The sequence below is a fragment of the Huiozyma naganishii genome, chromosome 11 (genome assembly GCF_000348985.1).
Source record: "Huiozyma naganishii CBS 8797 chromosome 11, complete genome".
Lineage (NCBI taxonomy): Eukaryota > Fungi > Ascomycota > Saccharomycetes > Saccharomycetales > Saccharomycetaceae > Huiozyma > Huiozyma naganishii.
In genome coordinates this window covers 341,752-364,061 of record NC_035932.1, presented here as the reverse complement: position 1 = coordinate 364,061, position 22,310 = coordinate 341,752, and the positions used below count along the sequence as shown (strand labels likewise).

General features: G+C 51.6%; 13 protein-coding genes across 13 annotated transcripts; 3 read left to right on the top strand and 10 right to left on the bottom strand.

Moving 5' to 3' along the window:
* Nucleotides 1–473: 473 nt before the first annotated feature.
* Nucleotides 474–1,463, bottom strand: MRX9 (Mrx9p; the record flags this gene model as incomplete). Its single annotated transcript, XM_022610492.1, has 1 exon — nt 474–1,463. The coding sequence occupies one exon, from the start codon at nt 1,461–1,463 to the stop codon at nt 474–476; it is 990 nt and encodes a 329-aa protein (XP_022466783.1).
* A 128-nt stretch (nt 1,464–1,591) lies between these two features.
* On the bottom strand, nt 1,592–2,032 carry RPR2 (ribonuclease P protein subunit RPR2; the record flags this gene model as incomplete). The annotated part of the gene is made up of 1 exon (XM_022610491.1): nt 1,592–2,032. One exon carries the CDS (start codon nt 2,030–2,032, stop codon nt 1,592–1,594), a length of 441 nt encoding a protein of 146 aa, XP_022466782.1.
* Nucleotides 2,033–2,130: 98 nt separating this feature from the next.
* RTK1 (putative serine/threonine protein kinase RTK1) lies at nt 2,131–3,624 on the bottom strand (the record flags this gene model as incomplete). Its single annotated transcript, XM_022610490.1, has 1 exon — nt 2,131–3,624. The coding sequence occupies one exon, from the start codon at nt 3,622–3,624 to the stop codon at nt 2,131–2,133; it is 1,494 nt and encodes a 497-aa protein (XP_022466781.1).
* An 830-nt stretch (nt 3,625–4,454) lies between these two features.
* GPD1 (glycerol-3-phosphate dehydrogenase (NAD(+)) GPD1) lies at nt 4,455–5,636 on the top strand (the record flags this gene model as incomplete). The annotated part of the gene is made up of 1 exon (XM_022610489.1): nt 4,455–5,636. The coding sequence occupies one exon, from the start codon at nt 4,455–4,457 to the stop codon at nt 5,634–5,636; it is 1,182 nt and encodes a 393-aa protein (XP_022466780.1).
* Nucleotides 5,637–6,002: 366 nt separating this feature from the next.
* Nucleotides 6,003–7,319, bottom strand: RPN4 (stress-regulated transcription factor RPN4; the record flags this gene model as incomplete). Its single annotated transcript, XM_022610488.1, has 1 exon — nt 6,003–7,319. The coding sequence occupies one exon, from the start codon at nt 7,317–7,319 to the stop codon at nt 6,003–6,005; it is 1,317 nt and encodes a 438-aa protein (XP_022466779.1).
* Nucleotides 7,320–7,939: 620 nt separating this feature from the next.
* On the bottom strand, nt 7,940–12,010 carry KNAG0K01700 (uncharacterized protein; the record flags this gene model as incomplete). The annotated part of the gene is made up of 1 exon (XM_022610487.1): nt 7,940–12,010. One exon carries the CDS (start codon nt 12,008–12,010, stop codon nt 7,940–7,942), a length of 4,071 nt encoding a protein of 1,356 aa, XP_022466778.1.
* A 291-nt stretch (nt 12,011–12,301) lies between these two features.
* On the bottom strand, nt 12,302–14,443 carry YAT1 (carnitine O-acetyltransferase YAT1; the record flags this gene model as incomplete). Its single annotated transcript, XM_022610486.1, has 1 exon — nt 12,302–14,443. One exon carries the CDS (start codon nt 14,441–14,443, stop codon nt 12,302–12,304), a length of 2,142 nt encoding a protein of 713 aa, XP_022466777.1.
* Nucleotides 14,444–14,653: 210 nt separating this feature from the next.
* ADE1 (phosphoribosylaminoimidazolesuccinocarboxamide synthase) lies at nt 14,654–15,580 on the bottom strand (the record flags this gene model as incomplete). The annotated part of the gene is made up of 1 exon (XM_022610484.1): nt 14,654–15,580. One exon carries the CDS (start codon nt 15,578–15,580, stop codon nt 14,654–14,656), a length of 927 nt encoding a protein of 308 aa, XP_022466776.1.
* A 215-nt stretch (nt 15,581–15,795) lies between these two features.
* Nucleotides 15,796–16,491, bottom strand: ERP3 (Erp3p; the record flags this gene model as incomplete). The annotated part of the gene is made up of 1 exon (XM_022610483.1): nt 15,796–16,491. One exon carries the CDS (start codon nt 16,489–16,491, stop codon nt 15,796–15,798), a length of 696 nt encoding a protein of 231 aa, XP_022466775.1.
* A 239-nt stretch (nt 16,492–16,730) lies between these two features.
* CDC7 (serine/threonine protein kinase CDC7) lies at nt 16,731–18,254 on the top strand (the record flags this gene model as incomplete). Its single annotated transcript, XM_022610482.1, has 1 exon — nt 16,731–18,254. The coding sequence occupies one exon, from the start codon at nt 16,731–16,733 to the stop codon at nt 18,252–18,254; it is 1,524 nt and encodes a 507-aa protein (XP_022466774.1).
* Nucleotides 18,255–18,362: 108 nt separating this feature from the next.
* On the bottom strand, nt 18,363–19,298 carry TSC13 (trans-2-enoyl-CoA reductase (NADPH) TSC13; the record flags this gene model as incomplete). The annotated part of the gene is made up of 1 exon (XM_022610481.1): nt 18,363–19,298. One exon carries the CDS (start codon nt 19,296–19,298, stop codon nt 18,363–18,365), a length of 936 nt encoding a protein of 311 aa, XP_022466773.1.
* A 353-nt stretch (nt 19,299–19,651) lies between these two features.
* Nucleotides 19,652–20,650, top strand: NOP1 (rRNA methyltransferase NOP1; the record flags this gene model as incomplete). Its single annotated transcript, XM_022610480.1, has 1 exon — nt 19,652–20,650. The coding sequence occupies one exon, from the start codon at nt 19,652–19,654 to the stop codon at nt 20,648–20,650; it is 999 nt and encodes a 332-aa protein (XP_022466772.1).
* A 1,399-nt stretch (nt 20,651–22,049) lies between these two features.
* On the bottom strand, nt 22,050–22,310 carry KNAG0K01643 (uncharacterized protein; the record flags this gene model as incomplete). The annotated part of the gene is made up of 1 exon (XM_022610479.1): nt 22,050–22,310. A coding segment is annotated over one exon (261 nt), but the record flags the coding sequence as incomplete, so codon positions are not given.

Genomic DNA, 22,310 nt, shown 5'->3' with positions numbered 1-22,310 from the left:
CGGGTAATCAAAAAGCGGGAGGGTCCTTAGCACTGAGAACCCTCAGGATAGAGTCGTCCGATTGTGGATGCAATTGGTGGTTACCAAGAGGCTCGGGTAATGAATATAATTTTTTGTTGTATGTATGTATATTACTTTGAATTAATGGTAGTTGCGAGGGTGACGGGTTATGGTTGGGATACGTTTCCCTGAAAATGCTTCCCAGTTTCAGGTACGAGGGTTCCCTTTAGGGCTTTACAAGTACTGGTATTGGTTTGTAGAATACAGAGAAACTGTTTTATTCTTTAAAATGGGTGATTGTAAAGTTCAGTCTAATCTTGTCAACGTATTAAAAGTAACGTTTAAAGTGAGATAGACTACTTTTATGTAGAAAGTTTGACACAAGTTATTAATTGGAATATATTGTCCCATTACAATAAATAAACTTCAGTTATATGATAACTCGGAACGAAATCCTACCACAGTCGCACCGCTCAGTCATGTCTGGTATAGAGGATGAAAGGTTTTGGCGACAGTGTCCCGGTTTGAATGACGGATATTACGTACTGTACCTTCGACTCTGTATCGTTCATCTGTTTGAACAGTGTTTCAGGATCGAAACTCTTTGCAGAATTCTTCAATATTGACGAGTAATCGTACAAGAAATGCAGACAAACTTTCCCCATCAAGTGCGATTGCTTAGTTCGATCCTCCAATTTGGTAACGAAAAATAACGGGTATTCCACGCTGAATACTGCTTTGGATTGGCCCTGCAGCGCCTTCGCAAACATTTTAACCCTGTTCAAACCAATCGTTAATTGATACTCTTCCACTGCAGCGTTCTTTGGGATCCAACTGGGTTTAATTAGCGTGGAACGTATTTTCATCGTGTCCTTTGCCAGCGCTTCCATTATCCGTGTCTTGACGAAGTTGGTAAACTCCACGCTTTTGCCAACAACTGCTTCGTTGGACAGCAGACCAAAACTCCTCCGTAGAGACATGAACTGACTCTTGGTGGTATACAGGTCACTCTTCGGCAGGTACTTCATCAGTCGACTGTACAACTGATTTCTCTGCCATTTCTTGAATTGGTAGACGATGATCGCGACAAGTATAACCGGGAAGAACAGTTTGAGCAAAACGGGGAGCACAATCACAAATACCATTAAAGTAACGGTACTGAAGATCAACAACGGTACCATTGATATCCTGTAATATCTTATTTTGGGACCGCCCCCCTGTGGGAGCCCTCCGCCCCTCTCGTTAAAGTTTCTTCTTATTGTTAGATTTGCCCGCCCTTTGAAGAGTATTCGTGGCCATCTGACCGTTAACCGTGGGCGAGTGTCTCTTGCTACTGATAAGGGCCTGGAATCTCTTACATGAACTAAAGTTCTCATCTGACACTTGCGCAAAACTTCGACACTTAATAACCGTACTCTCGAGGATAAACCCGCCCTGCTGCAAAGACCTAGTATGGGCAACATAGCTGTGGAGCGAGTCTGGGAACGGACCAATGCGGGTATCTATCAGTCCCCCCCCATCAAGCAAAGCATCATTTGAAATTTAAATCATGATATATATTCTTAGATATGCTACAAGAGGAGCATCCCCTCTATACGTCAATTATGTTCCCCCCTCTCTCTGCAAACGATCTGTAATCTCGGTTGAGTCCAATTCTGAATACTTTCTCCTCTCCACATACACATCTGATCACAAGATCGTCATTTTTGGGATCTTTCCTCCTCGCTTTGTTCCTAATTTTGGTAGAAGCCGTTTTGTTCGGTATCAAGATGCTATGACACTTCTTGCAGATCGTTCTCTTCACCTGGGGCAAGAGACTGCATTTTGTCTTCTTGCTTACAAGGTCCAAGTTTTTCGCATACGTCCTCGCGAGCGGTTGTTTGTCGTTCAGAGTGGTGAACATCGACAGTTGGTACAGGTAGTTCAGCCTCTGGTAGTGGTCTTTATTCCCCGTGGCGGCCTTTGGCGGTGGCACAAGAATCGTCCCATCTTCAGCGACACTTTGTTTAGCCATACCGGCACGAGATGCCATGGTACCGTTCTTTGGGGTTACAGTCTCTGCAAAAGTCTCGCTTTAATATAATTTTTTTAAGAGTCTATTATATAAGAATGCCGATGACTACGTTACTATTACATTGATAATTGTCTTGAGGCGGTGTTATTGATATGCAAATGGTGGAAGGCGTGCACGTCTTTTTCCGTCCTCTTGAGTTCTTCCAGCCCCTCTTCGGTGACTAAATGATGGACGTGTGCAATTGTATCCTCGTTATTGTGTCCCGCACGACAACGATGGATAGAACGGACCCAGGGGTCCTCCAGGACCTCCTCTACTGTGGCTCTAGTTTTCGGTGACAAGAGGAGCATCCCCGCTATTATATGCTGCGATTCCTTGGGAAGCACTCTAAGTAAACGCAGTGGTCCCTTTGAGACGTCTGCCTCGTCGTCTGGGTCCTCTGAAAACAGTCTGAACGAATTGAACGATTTCCGCGGGGCCTTCCAGGGGAACTTCCCCATGATCATGCAGTAGTAAATGATGGCGCATGCCCATACGTCTACTGGACGTGGGTCATATTTTTTGTAAGTTGTCTCCAGTAGTTCTGGGGACAAGTATGGGTCTGACCCGACGATCCCTAGACATTTCTCTACGCCCCCCTGGCCCTGAGCTTTGAAAATGAACGCGGACCCGAAATCCAGCAGTTTTAGGATCCCTTGGTCCGTGACGACGAGGTTATCCAGTTTCAGATCTCTGTGGGCAATGCCGTTTTTATGGAGGTACTGTATTGTACTGGCGAGTTGCTTAAAGTAGCAGTTACTCTCTTCTACGGTCATCTGTCCCGACATGACGAGGTTGAAGAAGTCGTAGGGGACGTACTCGAGGACCAGGACGGACACGTGGTTCACGTCGTTATCTATGAGCAAGTCCACTGTCTTGATGACATTTTCGTGGTGCAACACGACCCCAATGGAGAACTCCTGGATAATTTTTTGCAAGTGTCTCCTGTACGCGTGTTTCGACTCCAACACCACCTGCTGTGGTCTAAACACTTTCATTGCGTAGAGTGTCCCCGTGGCCTGTTCCCTGATGACTTGGACGGACCCAGTGGCGCCCTCCCCGATCACTTTATTCAGAATCTCGTACTTGTCCAAGAACTTGATCTTATCGAGGCGTGGCCCCTCCGTCTTCCTCGCGCTCCCCTCATGGTGATTTGTTCTACCAACATCTGTTGCTGCTGTCCCCAGTTTCTTTAGCAGGTGTGTACCCATCTTGAAAATCCCGTGATGGTGATGCTCCACTGCGGGCCCCTCGGTATATTCCTCCAACGGTATATACAAACCTTCCAGTTTCCGCTGTACTTTCTGAGCTGGGTGCAACTTCGAGTGATCCTGGCGGGTCTCCCCCTCTACAATACTGTCCACTGCGGGCCACGCATCACTGAAAGTGTCCGCTATGGAGGTCTGCGAGTTGCTATGCCTCGACGCCAGCCCTGACTTGATCCCGTTCTCCGAGATGAAATTGGCTGCGGCCAATGACTTGAATTTGGTGTTCCCACCAAAGATCGACGACAGCGATTTGGAGGGTTGCAACTGTACAGACTGCTGATTGTAGTTATATTTTGGTTCCATGAGCGATCCTGGGCCTAAGCAAGAAGAACCAGTAGGAAGCACCCATGTGAAGTGGTACGTATGGTTTAGACAGAGCCTCTATATATACACTGGGCACTGTGCACAGCTGGGACTTCTAGCTAGATACCTTGGGGTGTATCGTGTATCGGGTTGTATGTAGCAGTGCAGCGCACCGTGAGAAGGTGCGCGGGCGGAGTTGTACTCCCGGGGGGGGAGTCATCCATAAGGAGTCACGGGGGAGGCACGAGAGGGAGTCACCGGAAGAAGTCAGAGTGCCGGGTACCCCGCCCGCCCTTTCTTTTACCCCGCCTCGTTCCGCCTCCTCTTTTGTCCACGTGCAAATAAACCGGAAGACCGGAAGACCGGGCAGACCCAGCGTGACCCACATTTGGCCCTCCCCAGTTTGACCCAGGCCCGCTTTGACCCAGGGCCACACTTGGCCCCCCGCCCCGCCCGGCCCCTATTCCCCCGGCAGCGGAACGAGGAAAACGGGGGGAGGGCCAAATGTGGGCCACGTCGCTTGGCCCACATTTGGCCCATTTTTGGCCCGAGCTTCCCAAAGGGGAAACCGGAGGGAAAAAAACACCGCAGTTACCCGCCCAGCAGCGCGGGCCTCCCCTTTTGCGCTTACGTTAGGGAAGAAAAATTTTCCGTAGAATGGGATACGTAAGCTGGGAGATACTAGATCTATAAATATATAAAGGACGTGGTTTTGGGGGGGGAGAAAGGGTACTCTGCGTCTTTGAGGAGTCTCCTTTTGTTTCGCTGTCAGCAGCTAGCCACACACACACACACACGCATACCAAATTCGCAAACACAACTACACGATAATGGCCGCTGTAGATAGATTACAACACACCTCCAACGTGCTCGACGGCTCGATGAAGAAGACCGCGTCGACGATCTCCCTGAAGGAGATGGACAACCCGTTCCACGTCTGTGTCATCGGGTCCGGGAACTGGGGGACCACCATCGCGAAGGTCGTCTCCGAGAACACCGTGGACCACCCGAGACTGTTCAACGCAGAGGTCAAGATGTGGGTCTTCCAGGAGCAGATCGACGGGAAGAACCTCACGGATATCATAAATACCGAGCACGAGAACGTGAAATACCTGCCAGACATCAAACTACCGGAAAACTTGGTCGCCAACCCAGACCTGCTGGACACCGTCAGGGACGCAGACCTCATCATCTTCAACATCCCGCACCAGTTCCTGCCCAAGATCGTCGACCAGTTGAAGGGCCACGTCAAGAAGACCGCAAGAGCGATCTCGTGCCTCAAGGGGTTCGAGGTGGGGAAGAAGGGCGTGCAGCTGCTGTCCTCGTTCATCACCGAGGAACTCGGCATAGAGTGCGGTGCTCTGTCCGGTGCCAACTTGGCCCCCGAGGTCGCCAAGGAGCACTGGTCTGAGACCACCGTCGCGTACCATATCCCTGACGACTTCAGGGGCGAGGGCCACGACGTCGACCACAAGATCCTGAAAGTGCTGTTCCACAGACCGTACTTCCACGTCAGCGTCATCGAGGACGTCGCAGGGATCTCCATTGCAGGCGCGCTGAAGAACGTCGTCGCGCTGGGCTGTGGGTTCGTCGAGGGGCTCGGGTGGGGGAACAACGCCTCCGCTGCAATCCAGCGTGTTGGGCTCGGCGAGATCATCAAGTTCGGACAGATGTTCTTCCCAGAGTCCCGTGTCGAGACCTACTACCAAGAGTCAGCCGGTGTCGCGGACTTGATCACTACTTGTTCCGGTGGGAGGAACGTCAAAGTCGCCAAACACATGGCCAAGACCGGTCTGAGCGCATTCGACGCGGAGAAGGAACTGCTGAACGGACAGTCCGCCCAGGGGATCATCACCTGCAAGGAGGTCCACGAGTGGCTGGAGACCTGCGAACTGCTGGACGAGTTCCCCCTGTTCGAGTCCGTCTACCAGATCGTCTACAACAACGTCCCCATGGACTCCATCCCAGACTTGATCGACGACCTGGAGGAATTCCGCGTCGTCAAACAATGAAGACCACAGTCTCTCAATTTAATATTCACACACATGCACCAACGCAATCACATAAACCCTCAAGCACACGCCCCCACCTCAACGCACGTGTGAAAACGACGAGGCCGCTGCAGTGTGTAGAAGACCATCGCCAATGATTATGTACGCACCCACATACTAACTAGAAATCCAAAAAAGAATATACTTACTATTACGGTTTAGCTCACTTCAAGACCCCCAAAGTGGAAATATCTGGCGGTGCCTGCAAACGCACGTCATATTCCTCGAGGCTTCCCTCCCATGACGTCATCGCCGCCAAGACAGTGGTATCAGATGTGTTTCGTATGTACTGGTATGTATGTCAGTGTATGCTTGTCCCTGCAGTTTCTAACCTGCAACGTAGGCCATGTTCTGTCTCGCGTGCTGTGTCGCGCTGCGCACCTCCTCCGGGGTCAGCTCCTCATGCTTAGACTTGATGTGTCGCGTGAGGGCGTCCAGTCGGGAAAAAGTCTTCGCGTACCCCTCGTCGCCAAACAGCGCAATGCACTGCGTGCACCGGAACACAGACCGCTTCTTCGCGTGGATCGTGTTCTGGTGTCGCGTGAGGTCGTAGATCCGCGAAAAACTGGCTCCACAGGGGACACCGCCACCGCCACCGCCACCGGGCGCCGCGCTCGCGAGGCGGCACGTGAATATCTCCCCCGATGCAGTGGCCCCAGTCGCGGAGCTGTGGTGGTGGTGGTGGCTACGCCGGCGGGCCGTCGGGCGCTCGACCTTCGGTTTCTCCCGCAGCACAATCGACTGCGACCTCTCCGTGTCCTCCGCCGTGAGTGCTTTGTCCGTCTCCCCCAGAAGCTCGCGCTGGGGGCCAACATCGTCCAGCACCTCGAGTCCGGTATCGTCGTCGTCGTCGTCACTGTAGTATAGAGCGGATTCGGTTCCGGCACCGTCCATGTAATACACTGGCGAGTGCACCTGTCGTGGCACAGGCTGTGCGGGGAAGGAGTCCTGGACCCAGGTGCCGTCATCCTCAAACAAATTCTCGTCCTCGTCCTCGTCGTCCTCGTCGTCGGTGAACTCCTCGTCGAACTTCATCTTCGCATCCTCGTTGTTCAATGCAAGCGTGTTGTCCTGCAAAGGGTACGACGCCTTATCCTCGAAGAAATCCTCCTCTGGGATCATCGCGAAGTCATCGTCACCACCAACACTCCCACCAACGTTACCCGCTGCCGTATAGTCGTTAAAGATCTTGACGTCGAACTGTGCCGGAGCAAAGAGCCCTCGAGATCCTGCCGCCGCAGCCGTAGCAGCGGCCCCAGCAGCCTGTATAAACGGGTTCGGCACATGCAGCACGCTGTTCAAATTCACAGTCCCACTGGGCGCTCCGCCCCCTGGACTCTGTGCTGACCCAGAAACGTACGACGCAGCAGCAACACACGCCGCCGCCGCCGTCGTTGTAGTCAGATTCGGGTCAGCGTACCTGCTGAATATACTATTGTACGCCATACCAGCCCCCGGGAGCGCCGTATCGTGATCTACCCCGCCCACAAGCTCCGACGTACTGTCGCCTGCCCAACCGGGCACCGCATAAGTGTTACCAAAACTGTTGCTGCCGAACTCGCCCGCCCGGCAGTTAATATGGTACAGCTCATCCTCCAACACATCCGTGAGCGTTCTCTTTAAATTGAGTTCCAGCGATGTCATTATTTATTGTTAATAGTCCTTGAAAAGGGAGATTCTATCAGCAGATCTCTACTCTCTCTATTCCAAATCTGTCCAGTGTCCCCAACCTCAGCTAGAAAACGTCTGTACAGTCCTTACCGTCCTCAACAACTGCAACAACACCCCCCCCTCCGCGCAACTGGACACTCGTTTCCTTTTATACTTCCTCAACGGAAAACGCAATGGAAGACGACAGAACAAAAAATATCCGCCAGAAAAAGAAAAGAAAGAAAGATTACTAAGAGGCGCGGCGGAGACCCAAATCCAAAGCCCTAACTGTCAGAAACAGGTATTAAGTATGGGGAAGTGCACCCCACTACATACTTAAGGACCGGGCCGGGCAGTTAGGGCTTGAGAAATCTGGGAACAGTTTCCTAAAGGGGAATGTTACCAGAAAGAGAAAGACTGCTGGAAACGGAAATAGTTTTCCAAACTGGAAAAAGTTTCTTTTTACAGTAGCATTTCCCTTTTTGGTAGCGTTTCCCCTTTCGAATACAATACCCAAAAGGGTATACAATTAGTCAATACTGCGTATATATGTATATATTAATGTTTCAAGATACATTTACAATTAATAGAGTGATTTCGTTGTCTCTCCCACCTCAGAAGATATCGCCCTCGCCCGCGAGCTTCTTGGACTCACGCAGGGTCCAGTACTCACCCTTGTAGTGCCAGAAGGGCTTCTTCGTGACAGGGTGCACGTCCCGGGCGAACCAGCGGGGCTCGTACTTGGTGCCCTCTTGTTCCCGGGTCTTGCGCACGGCACGCTGTTTCTCCTCAACACGGTTCTTCTCCTCAGCGGCCTTATCGTACTCGCCCTCCTCCATCGCACGCTGGTCTGGTCTTAGACGCGTGTCAGTGGGGGGTAGCCAGGGGACAAGATGTTTCTGTGGCGCGTTCAGTGTGATCGCGAATGGGGTCAAGTTGAAGGGGGCTGGAGGCCTCTTGATCGCCTTCCAAACAAGGAACTTGTGCCCCTCGTAGTCCGGCTTTGTGCTCTCCCGGGCTGTGCCCTTCGACTTGTGGTCCAGTCCGATGTCTCCAGAGGAACCCTTGCCCGTCACACGCTTCGCGTAGATCGAGTCGTTCCACCGTCCACCAATAACCCACATCTTCTTGTTGTTCTTGTCGAACACTTCACCTTTCATCTCGTACGCACTAGAGGACCTCCACCCACGAGCTTTGAAGTTCAACACACAGTACTCCCCGTTCGTGTGGTTCACTATCCGCACCTCCCCGTGGTTGTCCACCTGCGGGTTCCCAACAAGGATACCGATCACAGTGTTGTCTGGCTTCTTGTAAGTGTACAACTCCTCAGGGTCGCCGTTGTCAGGACGCAGCTTGATATACCACAGACCCAAATGCTTCACACCAAACGAACGCCCGTTGAAGTTCGTGTCCACGGCACTCTCCCCCCAGAAATCCCATTTGGGAGCCTCCGTCCATGTCGCAGAGATTGGAGGATGGTGTGACACTTGCTCAGCGAAAAACCGGTAGTTCTTGTCAGGACGGGAATACTCAAAGGTCTCCCCGAGCAATGGGTTGAACGGTTTCGCAATTCTGTCTACTGTCGACGCGTAGCACGATGCAGTGAAAATGGAAACGTAAAGCAATCTCAAAGTAGAATCAGGGAACGTCGCAGCGTCATCAAGTAGGTTGGAAAACTCCAAATCCTCGGCGACCCTTTGCAATAATGAAGTGGGTTCGTTGAACACTACGGGTAAAGTCATCCGTGTCATATCTTTACCAATCATCGATTTTAGTACAGTCCACAGACTAACTTTAGGCCTGTCATCTTGAGACAACCGCAACCGTTTCCGAACACCGTCCTCGTAACCAAGGAACGAGCCTTCCTTCCACAGAAACAACTCCTTCTCCTTCTGACTCTTTGTCAACCCAACAGGGTGCTTGGGGACCAGCTGCTTCGACCCGCTTTCCTTGTTGGCAGCAACAGGTTCATGGGTTGAGACTGCCTCATCGGCATTCTCCTTCTCTTTGCTCGCTTGTACCTCACCAGCATTCTCCTTCTCTTTGCTCGCTTGTATCTCACCAGCTTCTCTTGCCCTTTCACCACTGATGAAGGATGCCATTTTCTGCTTAGCCTCCAACGCCTCTTCCACATTACCCTGTGGTATCATACCAGACTTTTCGGTAAACGTATGCTGCACATCATCTGAGACAGGGGCATAAACAACGCGCTGTACCCTTGCTGGTCTCATGGTGAGCTCTTCCTCATCCAGTTGCGAATCAATCGCTCTTGGCTCCTCAGACGCTGGCTGGTGCACTTCCTCCTCGTTGGTCTTCGTATACGACAAGGCGCCGCCAGATGTGATGCTTCTTGTGCCCTCCATCTCCAAATCGTCTAGCAGTTCCTCCGCATCGTAGAATTCGTCAGCGTCAGATTGTTCATCCTCGTCCTTTGTCGCGGTGATGAACCTCGCAATATCAGCCAATGTGTCGTCAGGTTGATCACCGGCGTTAACCTTCAGCGACGCCACGTTGTCAAAGGACACCTGGTTACTCTTGGACTGGTTTTCTAGTCTCTTCTTTCTCAGTGTCCTCTTTAAAGTGTTACGGCCCCTGCCCAAAGTAGCCAGTCTCTCAGATTTGTCGGCCAGTTCGATCTCCAGGTCCTTCATGGTGTTGATCCACACATTGTTCATGTCCCGTTGCTTGGTCAACATGTTGACCAACTTCTCGTCTCTCTTGATCGTCAGCTGGTTCATCTCCACAATATTCTGCGACAGTCTCTGTAAAGAAGTCTTGATCGTTTCAAGTTCAGCGGGTGTTTGGTGGTAGTCGGTAGATCCCAAAATCTCATTGATCGAGTTCAACTCAAGACCAATGGTCTTCTGGTACAAGCTCAACTTTTCCACAAATGGCCCGTACTCCACTTTCAAGTATTCCTCGTCCTTGTCGTAGATGGCCGCGTCTTCGTCATCCTCCGAATCGGTGTCCTCGTTGTCGACAAAACCGTCTTGGTAAACGCCTGCGACTGCATCGGCGGAGTTCCCATTGGCGCTCCCTGCAGATAACGATCTGACACTCGAGTTGTCACCGCTCATGTACGAGATCCCTGAATTGGAGGTCATGAACGCGGGCAATTTTACTGGTGCAGCGAGGGGTTTCATTCCCACGGTGTCGTTCGACTTATGCTTTGTCAGCGTCGCAGTAGACCCCTCTAGGCGAGACCCAATAACCTGTGTAATGTAGCTCTTACCTGACTCTGTCAAGTTTTTGCTCATCTCTACATCACCAGAGTTAATTGAAGTGGACCTGCTAGCTTTCCGATTTGGGAACCGCATCGCGCTCATCTGTGTTGGGGATTTCGGGAAGGGGCCCTCAATGGTTCTTGACCTGTGCACACGAGGGAAAGGTATGCTGCCCGGGGTGACATTGTTGGCGCAACCGTTTGCCTCTTGCATATTGTGGTGGATCATACTTTCCGTTACAATGGACGAGCTGCTTGGGTCGTTCACGGCCATTGCCGGTGTGACGTTCGTGTTCGTCTTCTTGACCCTGTTTTTGTCCTTCGCGTACCTGATGGCACTTTGGATGACCATGACCCAGTTATTCGTCTCCACTGGGTGGTTACCCTTCAGTCTCCACTTCGCGGAACTGTTACTGCCTCCGATGACCTCGAACTTCAGTTTCTCTGTGGAGTTCATGTGCAGGACGCATGACGCTAAGTTGAGACTACCGCGACATGGACTACCAACAGCAGAAGGGTTCTTGTAGTACGAAAGTTTCCCGTCGCTGTCCAAAACGAAGTACCGCAGTTTGTAACCTTTCCCCAAGTTTGCGTATTTCTTCAAATAGCCCTTGTACGTGGGGGCCTCCTTGAGGCTCTTTGTTGCGTTCAGGACACGTTCCTCCTCGACCATGGCGCTAAACAGCTCGCTCAGTTGCGTTTTCGCCCCCGATGGCTGGTGTTTCTGCTGATGGCGGATAAGGTCCAGCGCGCTGACCCCGTTCGGGTTCTTAATGAGAGGGGACGCGCCGTGGTCCAACAACCACCGACACATCTCCACGTCTTTCCTCTTTACGTAGTCGTACAGTACAAACCTGTGCGAGTTCTCCAGCGCGAATTTGTTGATGTCGAGGAACTCTTTGTTCCTGCTATCCGTGAACAGTTTCTCCAAGGACTTGAAGTCCCTCTTATGGAATCCCTCGTACGCGGCCTTGATAACCCCAGCGGCGTAGTTCGACCTATAAATCTGCATCATGTCCGCCACGTTCAAGTTTGAACACATGTCGATGGGCATCCTCCCGTCGTCGTTAAGCACCGTTTCATCTATATCTGGCTGTTCTAGCAGGAACTCGATGACTTTCGTTCTCGACTGCGCCGCAGCCAGATGCAAGGGAGTGTTCCCGAACTCGTCCCTCGTGTTTAACTGCAGCGGCACACCGACCACAGACAACGAGACTTCCGGCTTGCGTACCCAGTTCGCGACAACCTCTTTAATCAACTTCAACGGCGCGACTTGCACCGCGTAGTGCAGCAGCAGCGGCGCCAATTCCTGCACTATCGGGTTCTCCATGGGCTTGAAATGTGTGCCCACCAGCTGCGACAGACTCTCAAAGGACCCATCGCGTAGCACCTCCAGCAGTTGTAGTTTCAGCAGCGGCTTGCTCGAGGGGCCTTCCACGACAGCACCCTCCGAATCACTCATACCTCTGATATTGTGCGTGTTTGAGAAGCAACTTCCTACGTAAGCAAATACCCGGTTCTAAAGCAACCGTCCCTGCTCTTATCAACTACCGGCCCGTCTGAACCAGCTGCTCTACTGCATCCCGGGGTGACTGAGGTTCAAATATCCGCTTTAAAAGGGGCGTAAGTATCACGAGGTATCACCCGGAATAAGACACATAGTTAAGAGTTCTCCCCATAGTAATGAGTGTAAGCGATGCTATTACGTACGTTACGTTTATATGTGCTGTCAATTGGTGGTGGTTGATATGTGCTAGCCTGTGACGCTCACGTCGAAGTAGTCGTAGCCTGCTAGCAGGTATCGTAAGTCGTCTGATTTTGTCTTGTTTGGGGCCTCTACGAGTCCTCTCGAGTTGACGAGGTAGTCCGTCTCCTCTGCGTTCGAGTTCTTGTCCCTGTTGAAGATGTGGTCGATCTCCAGCAGCGATTTTTCGATGAGCGAGACGAACCGCTGCGTCTGTCTGTGCTTCGAGGACACGACGATCGAGATCGAGTTGTTCCGGATGATGTACCCGATGCCGAACCCGTTCGGCGTCACGGGCCCGAACCCGAAACTCCTCAGGCACGGGTTCCCACAGTTCGACGTCGACAGCACGTTCGTGGCCATCAGTTGCCAGGACCGATCCTTGAAGAGAGGTGGCAAGGGCATTGCGTCCCTGTACCACTGGTTCCAGATCGAGTACAGCGCGTACAGGTGACGGTCCTGGCCTTGACCCATGGAACACTCCCTTGTGATTCTCGAGTGTTCCTTGCAAGAATCCTGGAGAAACTGTTTCCGGTCCTCGTCTGTCGCACGCCGGTCGAATATGGACTTGACAAACTTCTTGGAGGGCACGGTCACGGACCGGATCGCCTCCGTGCGTCCGTTCTGGTACACTTTCGTCATCGCCGGCTCGTACACGGTCTCGAACTTCCCGTACAGTGCGTAGTACGCGACTTGGAAGATCTGCTGCGTGAACGCGTCGGGGGAACACTTGAAGCTGGACTTGATGTGCGAGGCGCCGAACTTCTCGAAGTCCAGGGACACAAGCTCGTACTGCGAGATCAGGTCCGAGATCTTCGTCTCCGCAAAGTGCAAGGATGAGAGCAGGAACGGGTCGATCTTCCACTCGAGTTTCCGCGGGATCGTGATCAAGTTCGCCTTTGCGGAGGGGGAGGATTCCCTGCCAGGGGGCGGGGACCCTGACGCAGATGAGGCGCGCAGCCCGTTCGGGTCGAAGATGTCAGGGACGTTGTCCGTGACCCCCCGTGCAAAACTCAGGATCGAGTCAGTGTAGATGTCCGTGGCCAGCCGGAGCACCGTGTGCCCGTCGATGCCCGTGTGTTCAAAATTGATCCCTGCCTTCCCGTTCATCGTCACGATCAGTTGCAACTTATCGTACCAGCGGTTGAGACAAGTCCCGCTCTGGATGTTCAAGGGCATCGCCGCGGACTTGAAGTCGAGTTGCACTTTAGAGGTCCCGCAGAGCATTGAGGTTGCCAACTCCTGTTGGCCCTGTGGTGTATCGTCAAATGCAACGTCGTCGAGACAAATGACGAACAGCGCTGAATCGATCAACTTCACGTTCTTCCAGTTCGTCTTGTCCTCGCTCTGCGCCACGTAGTCCCTGATGTTGGACCATATCCTTCTGCTCTCCGTGGTGAAGACGCCAAAGGGCAGTCTGTGCACGTCCTGGTCCGTGTTCCCGTCCATAAGGATCGAGTACAAGTTATACTCCAGCTCTGCCGGTGTGGTGAAGATCGGCCTGTTGTGCACGTCTAGCACGTCGAACCAGTAGAACTGCGACTTGTACATCACCATAACGTGGTGCGACGTCGGGTCACTCTGCAAGTGGCAGGACTGCTCCCCTGGACCAGGCGGGATCCGCGAGGACCCAAACAACTTATCGTACTGGTCCATCGACAAGGGTACGCCGCCACGCAGCACATCCGGTTTCAAAGTGCGTCTCCGGATCTGTTGGATAAATTTGAGCATCGAGGTAACAAGTTTCGCGGTCCGCTTGATCTGCACCGTGTGAATACCGTAGGGCCCGTCCTCCGACAAAGCCGTGTCCTTCAACGTCGGGTCATCCTGCAGTTGGAAGAACGGGTTCACGTTCAACACGACAGACGCATCGTACAGCAAGTACGCATCGTACCAGAACTGCTCGATGTACGACGACTTCGGCTGCTCCACAGCGAGCTGCTTGTCGTACTCGAGCAGTTTCTCGTGCAGCACAGTAAGATTCTCCATGTTCTCAGGGCAGAACACAGCATCCCGCGTCCGCTTGTTCTGCCTCTGGTCCTGTAGGGGCTCCACCCTGTCCAGGTACCTGTTCAGCGTATCCTGCAGCGCAGGGACGGGCAGCCGTTTCAACACCGGATTGAAAGAGTCAACATTTTGAGTATTTGCCATAGTCGGTACACCACCCTGTCTTGGCCAGCCGGTAACAGGAGGACAACCACTCCAACCCAACTACAACCCCAACCCACTACCCTTATATACACACAACTCATCGAGCACTGAGAAATTTAAATATTGAATCACGAAAAGAGAGTCATGCGGATTACTTACTCACAACGCCGGTGATCCGAAACCGGCGCTGGCTACGTACGTTACACACGGTTACTTGCTGGTGTAGCTGTGCCCGGTGAGACACTCGAAGGCCTCTATGTACTTCGCCCTCGTCTGCTCGACGACCTGGGCGGGCATGGAGATGCCCGGCTGCCCCGCGACGCCCTGCTTCGTGAGCCAGTCGCGCAGGTACTGCTTGTCGTAGGAGTCCTGCGAGGAGCCCACCGTGTACCGTGCGCCGCTCCAGAAGCGGGACGAGTCCGGGGTGAGCACCTCGTCCACGAGGATCAGCTCGCCAGAGGACTCGTCGATCCCGAACTCGAACTTCGTGTCCGCAATGATGATCCCGTGCGTGCGTGCGTAGTCCCTGCACTTGGTGTACAGCTTCACGGCGGTCTCGCCGATCCGCTGCGCTAGCTCCCGGCCAACAAGCTTCCCGACTTGCTCGACGGAGATGTTCTCGTCGTGCTGGCCTTGATCAGCCTTTGTCGACGGCGTGAAGATCGGTTCTGGGAACTGCTGCGATTCTTGCAACCCAGTGGGGGCCACAGCACCGTGCACGGTCCCGGACTTCAAGTACTCCTTCCAAGCGGACCCCGTGATGTGCCCGCGCACAATGACCTCTAGTGGGATCAGCTTGTGCTTGCGCACGAGCAGAGACCTCCCGTCCAACTGCGTGCGGTACTTCTCCTGGGACAGAGCCTCGGGCAAGTAGTCGAACAGCGTCTTCCCCTGGTCAAATGGCACCAAGTGGTTGCGGATGTCCCCGCTTAAAAATTCGAACCAGAACTCGGATAGTTGCGTCAGAAGCTTGCCCTTGTCCGGGATCGTGTTCTCCATGATCACGTCGTACGCGGAGATCCGGTCCGTCGCTACAAACAGCAGAGTCTTGCTGTCCACTTGGTAGATGTCACGCACCTTCCCGCGTGCAACTAGGGGCAGGATCCCGTCCAAATTCGTCTCCAAAATGCTCGTCATCGTTGGTCTTGGTTGCTTGCACTGGTTCCTCTGCGTGTTTGCCCTCTCACCACACGGCAATGCCCTTATATACAACCTACACAGACACCCATCGCACAGACCGCAAGAGAAGTCAGAATCAGAGTACCATCGTTGACTCTCCAGAAAAATTTCACCCAATTTCGCACAGCAATAACTCGCCCAGTTGCAATTGCAGTTGCCAATTGCACGGGGACTCATACTTTCTGCTTGCGGGACTCCTTGAAGAACCATTGGAGCACGGCGATCTGTGCGGCGGACATGCCCAAGATGAGCACGATACCGTACAGGGAAAACATTGCGATGCGGCGCTCGGTGGACTGCACCGTGTCGTGGTTCCGGTTGTTTCTCGTCTTGTAGTACTGCATCGACCGCTCCAACTGGTACAATTGTCTCTCAATCGTGTCGACTGAGTTCTCGAGGGACCCTTGCAATTGCTCTGCTGCATCGTGCCCGGGGGCCTCCCCCAACGGCTTTTGCCTCTTGCGTGCCGCACGCCGCAGGTCCCTCGCGTCCTGCTTCGCACACTTGTACGTGATCTCCAAGTCCACCACTTTGTCGCTGTGCCCAGGGTCGTAAAAACAGAAAGAGTACTCGCCCTTGGGCTCGGCAACAAACCCCCACTCGCCCTGCCGCTCGCCCTCGCGACGGATGATCGCCTCCGTCGCAGAGTCCGGGCCAAACACCTCGTACCCAATTTTGAAGTCGTTGTTCGCAGACTGCTGCACGGCAAAATAGTACGACACATCGCAGTCCACGTCCGGCGTCAGCGTGTAGAAACACTCCCGCTGGCCACCTTTCAACTCAAACGTGAGCGGTGACGCCCAGGCATGGGGGCACCCCACAACAGCAATAGCAATAGCAGCAACCCGCAACAGACGACGACTGTTCATTCTCATGGGGGCTTAGCAGGATGGTTGCACGCCAAGTCACGTAACGCGTCTGTTGTTGTTTACGAGTGGCGTCTCTCTTTAAAACCGCTTACTTTCACTGTTTACTGAAATTTTAGAAATTGTTCATGTATCCGCCTCGAACTGATGGATACAGATCAGGACTCATCTGCGATACTGAAAACCGTCGTGTTACTCCCGTGGATCCTCCAATTGCTCCTGTTTGAGAGTGTGTGTGTGTCATGATTGAGAGGGTATGGTCGAACGTTTCCCCGGAGATCCAGGAGGAGATGAGGCAGCTGTGCGAGGAGATACCGTACATCGACGAGCACTACGAGCTCATGGACAAGATCGGCGAGGGGACCTTCTCGTCCGTGTACAAGGCGACGGACGTTGACGATAGAGTGACGTCCAAGTTTGCGTCGCATTTCTGGAACCTGCCGGACGACAACAGGAAGTACGTCGCTTTAAAGAAGATATACGTCACGTCGTCACCACAGCGGATCTACAACGAGTTGAATCTCTTGTACACGCTGACAGGGGGTTCCCACAGAGTGGCACCGCTATGCGACGTGACGCGGCTGCGCGACCAGGTTGTCGCCGTGCTGCCTTACTACCCTCACGAGGAGTTTAGGAACTTCTACAGGGACCTCCCCATAAAGGGGATCAAGAAGTACACGTGGGAGTTGCTACAGGCATTAAACTACGTCCATTCGAAGGGGATCATACACAGGGACGTCAAACCGACAAATTTCCTCTTTAATCCGCAGATTGGACAAGGTGTACTTGTAGATTTTGGGTTGGCGGAGACGCAACCGGATTACTCAAAGGATTTACCCCGTAGTGGTGGTGCGGCAGGGGACAACTTCGCGGACTACAGGTCACAGGAACAGTTCTGCCCCTGTCTCATGAGAAGCAACGCACCAACACACCCGGCAACGGCGCACCATGGGTTGGTCACGATTCAAAACGGTAAACTCGTCCACTTGAATAACGTCCAAGGTGTAGACCTCACTAAAGGGTACCCGAAGAACGAAACTCGGAGAATGAAGAGGGCAAACAGGGCGGGGACCCGTGGGTTCAGAGCCCCCGAGGTGCTCATGAAGTGCGGGGCACAGACGACAAAGATAGACATTTGGTCCGTTGGGGTCATCCTGCTCAGTTTGATATCGAGACGGTTCCCGATGTTCCAAAGTTTGGACGATACGGACTCTCTGCTTGAACTGTGCTCCATCTTTGGTTGGAAAACGATACGGAAATGCGCATTACTGCACGGGTTAGGGTTCACGGTCAGTGGGCTGCAACACATAAGAGAGGAAGGGTACCCGAATGGGATCCGGGAGTTCATATACGAGTTACTGTACAAGGAGTGTGATGCGGGCACTTTCCCAGTTTACAGTGTCGCCTTCGAGACGTTCAACTACTTAGAACAGGATTTGGTGGAACGCGCCTCCATTGAGCCACGGTTACCGGTTCGTAGTGAGCATCCCAACGATAAAGAGACTGAGTCCTACGAGCTGAAACAGTACCAAGAGGCAATCTGGACAGATCACTACTGGTGTTTCCAACTGATCGAACAGTGTTTTGAAATGGATCCGCAGAGGAGGTCCTCCGCTGGGGAACTGTTGCAGAGTGCATTTTTCAACGAATTGAATGACTTGGATGATAACACGGAGGTCGAGGATACGGAGGACGACGAAGATGCGGAGCGCACCAGCAAAGACCGAGACAACGACGAAAACGACGTCTGGCTGATATCTGAATAAGCTTAACTAAATACGGAATTTTTTTCTATCATCAGTTCTGTACACACCACTATATTGCATAATCGCCATAAAAACATCATAACAAGCAACTTGATAAGCAAAACGCAACTAAACAATGTAGGGGATGAGGAAAGCCCTTCTTGTACCGTACTTCTTGTTTTTCTTCTGTGCCCACAGGTACATCTGGGTTGTCGAAACAGTCAAAAACAGAACACCGAAGAAGTTGAACTTGAAGATCACAGTGAAGAATATCCAAGCCCACACTTCGAACGTATAATTTGGAGCGACCAACGCTTTAAACACACCGTCATTAATCGGGACACGTTTCTTTGCGTTCCCCAATGCCTTCTGCTGGTCCCCCCAGACTCTCAACCGGACGTGGATGTAAAAGTTCCAAGTCTCAGCGAGTGCGAATAAGGCAATTAGAGTGCTTAATTTAGTCAGTCTCAAAGTGTCCAAGACTTCGTAGACGCGTTCGTTCGACAGAAGAAACCCGTAACCGAAGTATCCAAACGAGATCGCACCGTTCAAAATCCAGTAGTGGAACGAGTTCTTGAACACGTTGAACAGCGGCATGGTGGCCAACGAGAACTGGTGCACAAACAACGTTTCAAATTCCCGCTTGAAATAGTGTCCCATAACCAATATATAGGCGACCTGGTTCAAAAACGGGTCGTACGGCCTCCTACTGTGGAATCTCTCACGAGCAGCACTCTTGGTCGACAAATAGTACAACGCAGAATGGATCAAGATGGGACCCAGGTACTCGATGAAAAACACAAGTCTCCACGAGATCTGTGGGCCCAAGTCCTTGACATACAGAGTCATTCCAGAGATAGACGCGCCATCATCTTTACTGAAAAACGCATCCTCGATAATGGGCACCTGCTTGTTCTCCTTCAAGTACGTCAACCGTAACCTGTGCTTGCTTATACCCTTGTTTTGCTTCGAAATCTGGACAAGCACGTCGTCCAACGACGTCTTCCCATCCAATTGCAGCTCGCAGCTGCGCAGCGACTTAGAACGAGACTCTACAGTGACCATTACGCTCCTGTTCCTTTCCCAGAAGAAACACAAACTCCAACCGTGATGTAGTAGACCATGTAGAGGGGGGGTCCTCTTCGATTTAAAGGTCAAGAAACTGTTCAATTTCGTGTGACGTGATTTTTGGAAAATTTTTTATATTTTTTTCTTTCTGAAAAATTTTTCTGAGTCGTGAAATTTTTCAGAGCTCATCTCTAAATTTGACAGAGTTCAATTGAGTTGGTTGTGGTTTGTTCAATGGCGTCGTTCTTGTAGTGTTTGATTGGCAACGTATTGAGTCCGTACAGTGGTTTTGGTATAGTCGTTGATAGCTATCTAGTAGCAACACGAAACAAAAAAATACAATAGAATAAATGTCCTTCAGACCAGGTAGTAGAGGTGGTTCCCGTGGTGGGTTTGGCGGCGGCCGTGGTGGATTCGGTGGTGGCCGTGGTGGATCCCGTGGTGGGTTCGGTGGCCGCGGCGGTGGCCGTGGTGGCTCTCGTGGTGGGTTCGGTGGCCGTGGCGGTGGCCGTGGTGGCTCTCGTGGTGGGTTTGGTGACCGTGGTGGTCGCGGTGGTGCCCGTGGCGGCCGTGGGGGTGCCCGTGGTGGCGCCGCTGGTGGGTCCCGTGGTGGCGCCAAGGTTGTCCTTGAGCCACACAAGCATGCAGGTGTCTTCATTGCCAGAGGTAAAGAGGATCTGCTTGTGACCAAGAACATGGCCCCAGGTGAGTCTGTGTACGGTGAGAAGAGAATCTCTGTGGAGGAACCATCGAAGGAGGATGGTGTCCCACCAACGAAGGTCGAATACCGTGTCTGGAACCCCTTCAGATCTAAGCTTGCTGCTGGTATTATGGGTGGTTTGGACGAGTTGTTCATTGCTCCAGGTAAGAAAGTGTTGTACTTGGGTGCTGCCTCCGGTACCTCTGTGTCTCACGTCTCCGATGTTGTTGGCCCCGAAGGTGTTGTGTACGCCGTCGAGTTCTCTCACAGACCAGGTAGAGAGTTGATCTCGATGGCCAAGAAGAGACCCAACGTGATCCCTATCATTGAAGACGCTAGACACCCACAGAAATACAGAATGCTAGTTGGCATGGTCGATTGTGTCTTTGCCGATGTTGCCCAACCGGATCAAGCCCGTATCATTGCATTGAACTCGCACATGTTCTTGAAGGATCAAGGTGGTGTTGTCATCTCCATCAAGGCCAACTGTATCGACTCCACCGTGGACGCAGAGACCGTGTTCGCTAGGGAAGTGCAGAAACTGCGTGAGGAGAAGATAAAGCCATTGGAACAATTGACTTTGGAACCTTACGAAAGAGACCATTGTATCGTCGTTGGCAGATACATGAGAAGTGGGTTGAAGAAATAAGAAGTTTTTTTACTCGCATGTCGTTGGGTTTCTTTCCTCATCGACATTAGTATCTTTTCCTATTCCATTCATCAAGTCTATCATGTTTCGTTTTGAAATCCTTGTACAACACACATTTTTCTACTCCATGTGACAATCAGATATCAATAATTGAGGCATAAAAGGGTTAAAATATACTGTTTTTACCTGTACTCTTTGTAAAATAGTCAACAGTACACAAATATTTTTTATTTAATTTTCTCTCCAGCTGTCGTCATCATCATCACTTTTGCAAGTAGCTCACAAATACCTGAAGTTCAAGGGTTTTTAGAGGCTTCCAAGCTTTGTAGACTTAGAAGTAAGCATTACGAGGGGGGCCGGTTAAAAAGTAGGAATATTTTTGTTTGGTAAGCTAATACAATAGTAATAAAAAAACAGTTGAAGCAGGGTGCGATTAATGCACTAGCTTATGCAAAATGTTATAATTGCAGAGATTAGAGAGGCCTGGTTTAGCGCCTGATGATATGAAACTTGACCCATATGGCATTTTCGTTTATTTTGGACAGAACGTAGCTTGACTGAAGCATTTCGCTAAGGTGCCGTAAGAGGAAGTCTTTGCCGAAATGACGTTAGAGAAGCGCACCAGTTCCGGAGCCAACGTTTTATTGTTTGCTTCCATTAATGTGAGTCTTCTCTGAACCTTGTTTAACTCTTTCTCCCTGTACCGCGCGTAGTCTGATTCCAGCTTTTTTCTAGAGCGCTCATCATTAGTAGACTCAATCGCCGTCAAAGAATTGTTATCTTCCTCAAGGATCTTTACCCAAATTCAATGCAGTAGACTGTGATTATCCTATAATCAATTCACGCTTAAAAAGTTTCCGGAAGAAGGCTTTTGTTGTCTTCTTTGCCTTGCCCTTTACTTTGTGGAAACCCTCCGATCAGGACAGTTTTGAACCTTTCATAAAAGATTGGATCACTTTTCGACATCTGGTAGACTCGGAGTGCCCAATAGCATTGATTTTTTTTCAATGGTGTAGTTCAGCTTTGCGCATGACTTTAAGATTTTAAGTTTGGCCGTACTCATTGTAGTCCTTCTTGTACGTCCTCTCACCACACAGGTCCTTCTGCTCTGATGGTACTGGGAGCTCGCACACCAATTGGGGTTGGTGGCGTGCTCTGTTCTCGAGGGTACTAGCTCACTTGGTATATGAGCGTTCGCCTTAGGGCATGGGGAGACTATGGGGTCGAGTTTAATAATAGGGACTAGGCGGTCGAACTGATCGTAGCAGAGGCTGGGTATTCAGAACTTGCGGGATATTGGAATAATGGTCATGGTGCCGGTAATGCGCCAGTTTATGCAATGCTTTAGAGAGCGGGCAATTATGTTGCCTAGTTCACAAGCTGATGTGAAACGTGCCATTTACAGTCTGACGTACAAACAATGTATCCAGGCAACCTCTTCTTTCAGTTTAACTTTCAGGTGAGAGCGGCAGTCCGGTTCATACATGCGGCGGTAGAGTCCCGCCTTCTGTCCGATGAGCCGAGAGAAACAGATAACCGCATCTTTGTAATCCTTCTGCAGTTTCTCCAAGTTATCCAGATGTTGGTGAAAGTGTTTGGCTACCTTGTCATTGTACACCTGGCAATGCACTGCGAGCTTTTCCCGCTCAACCGGATCCGT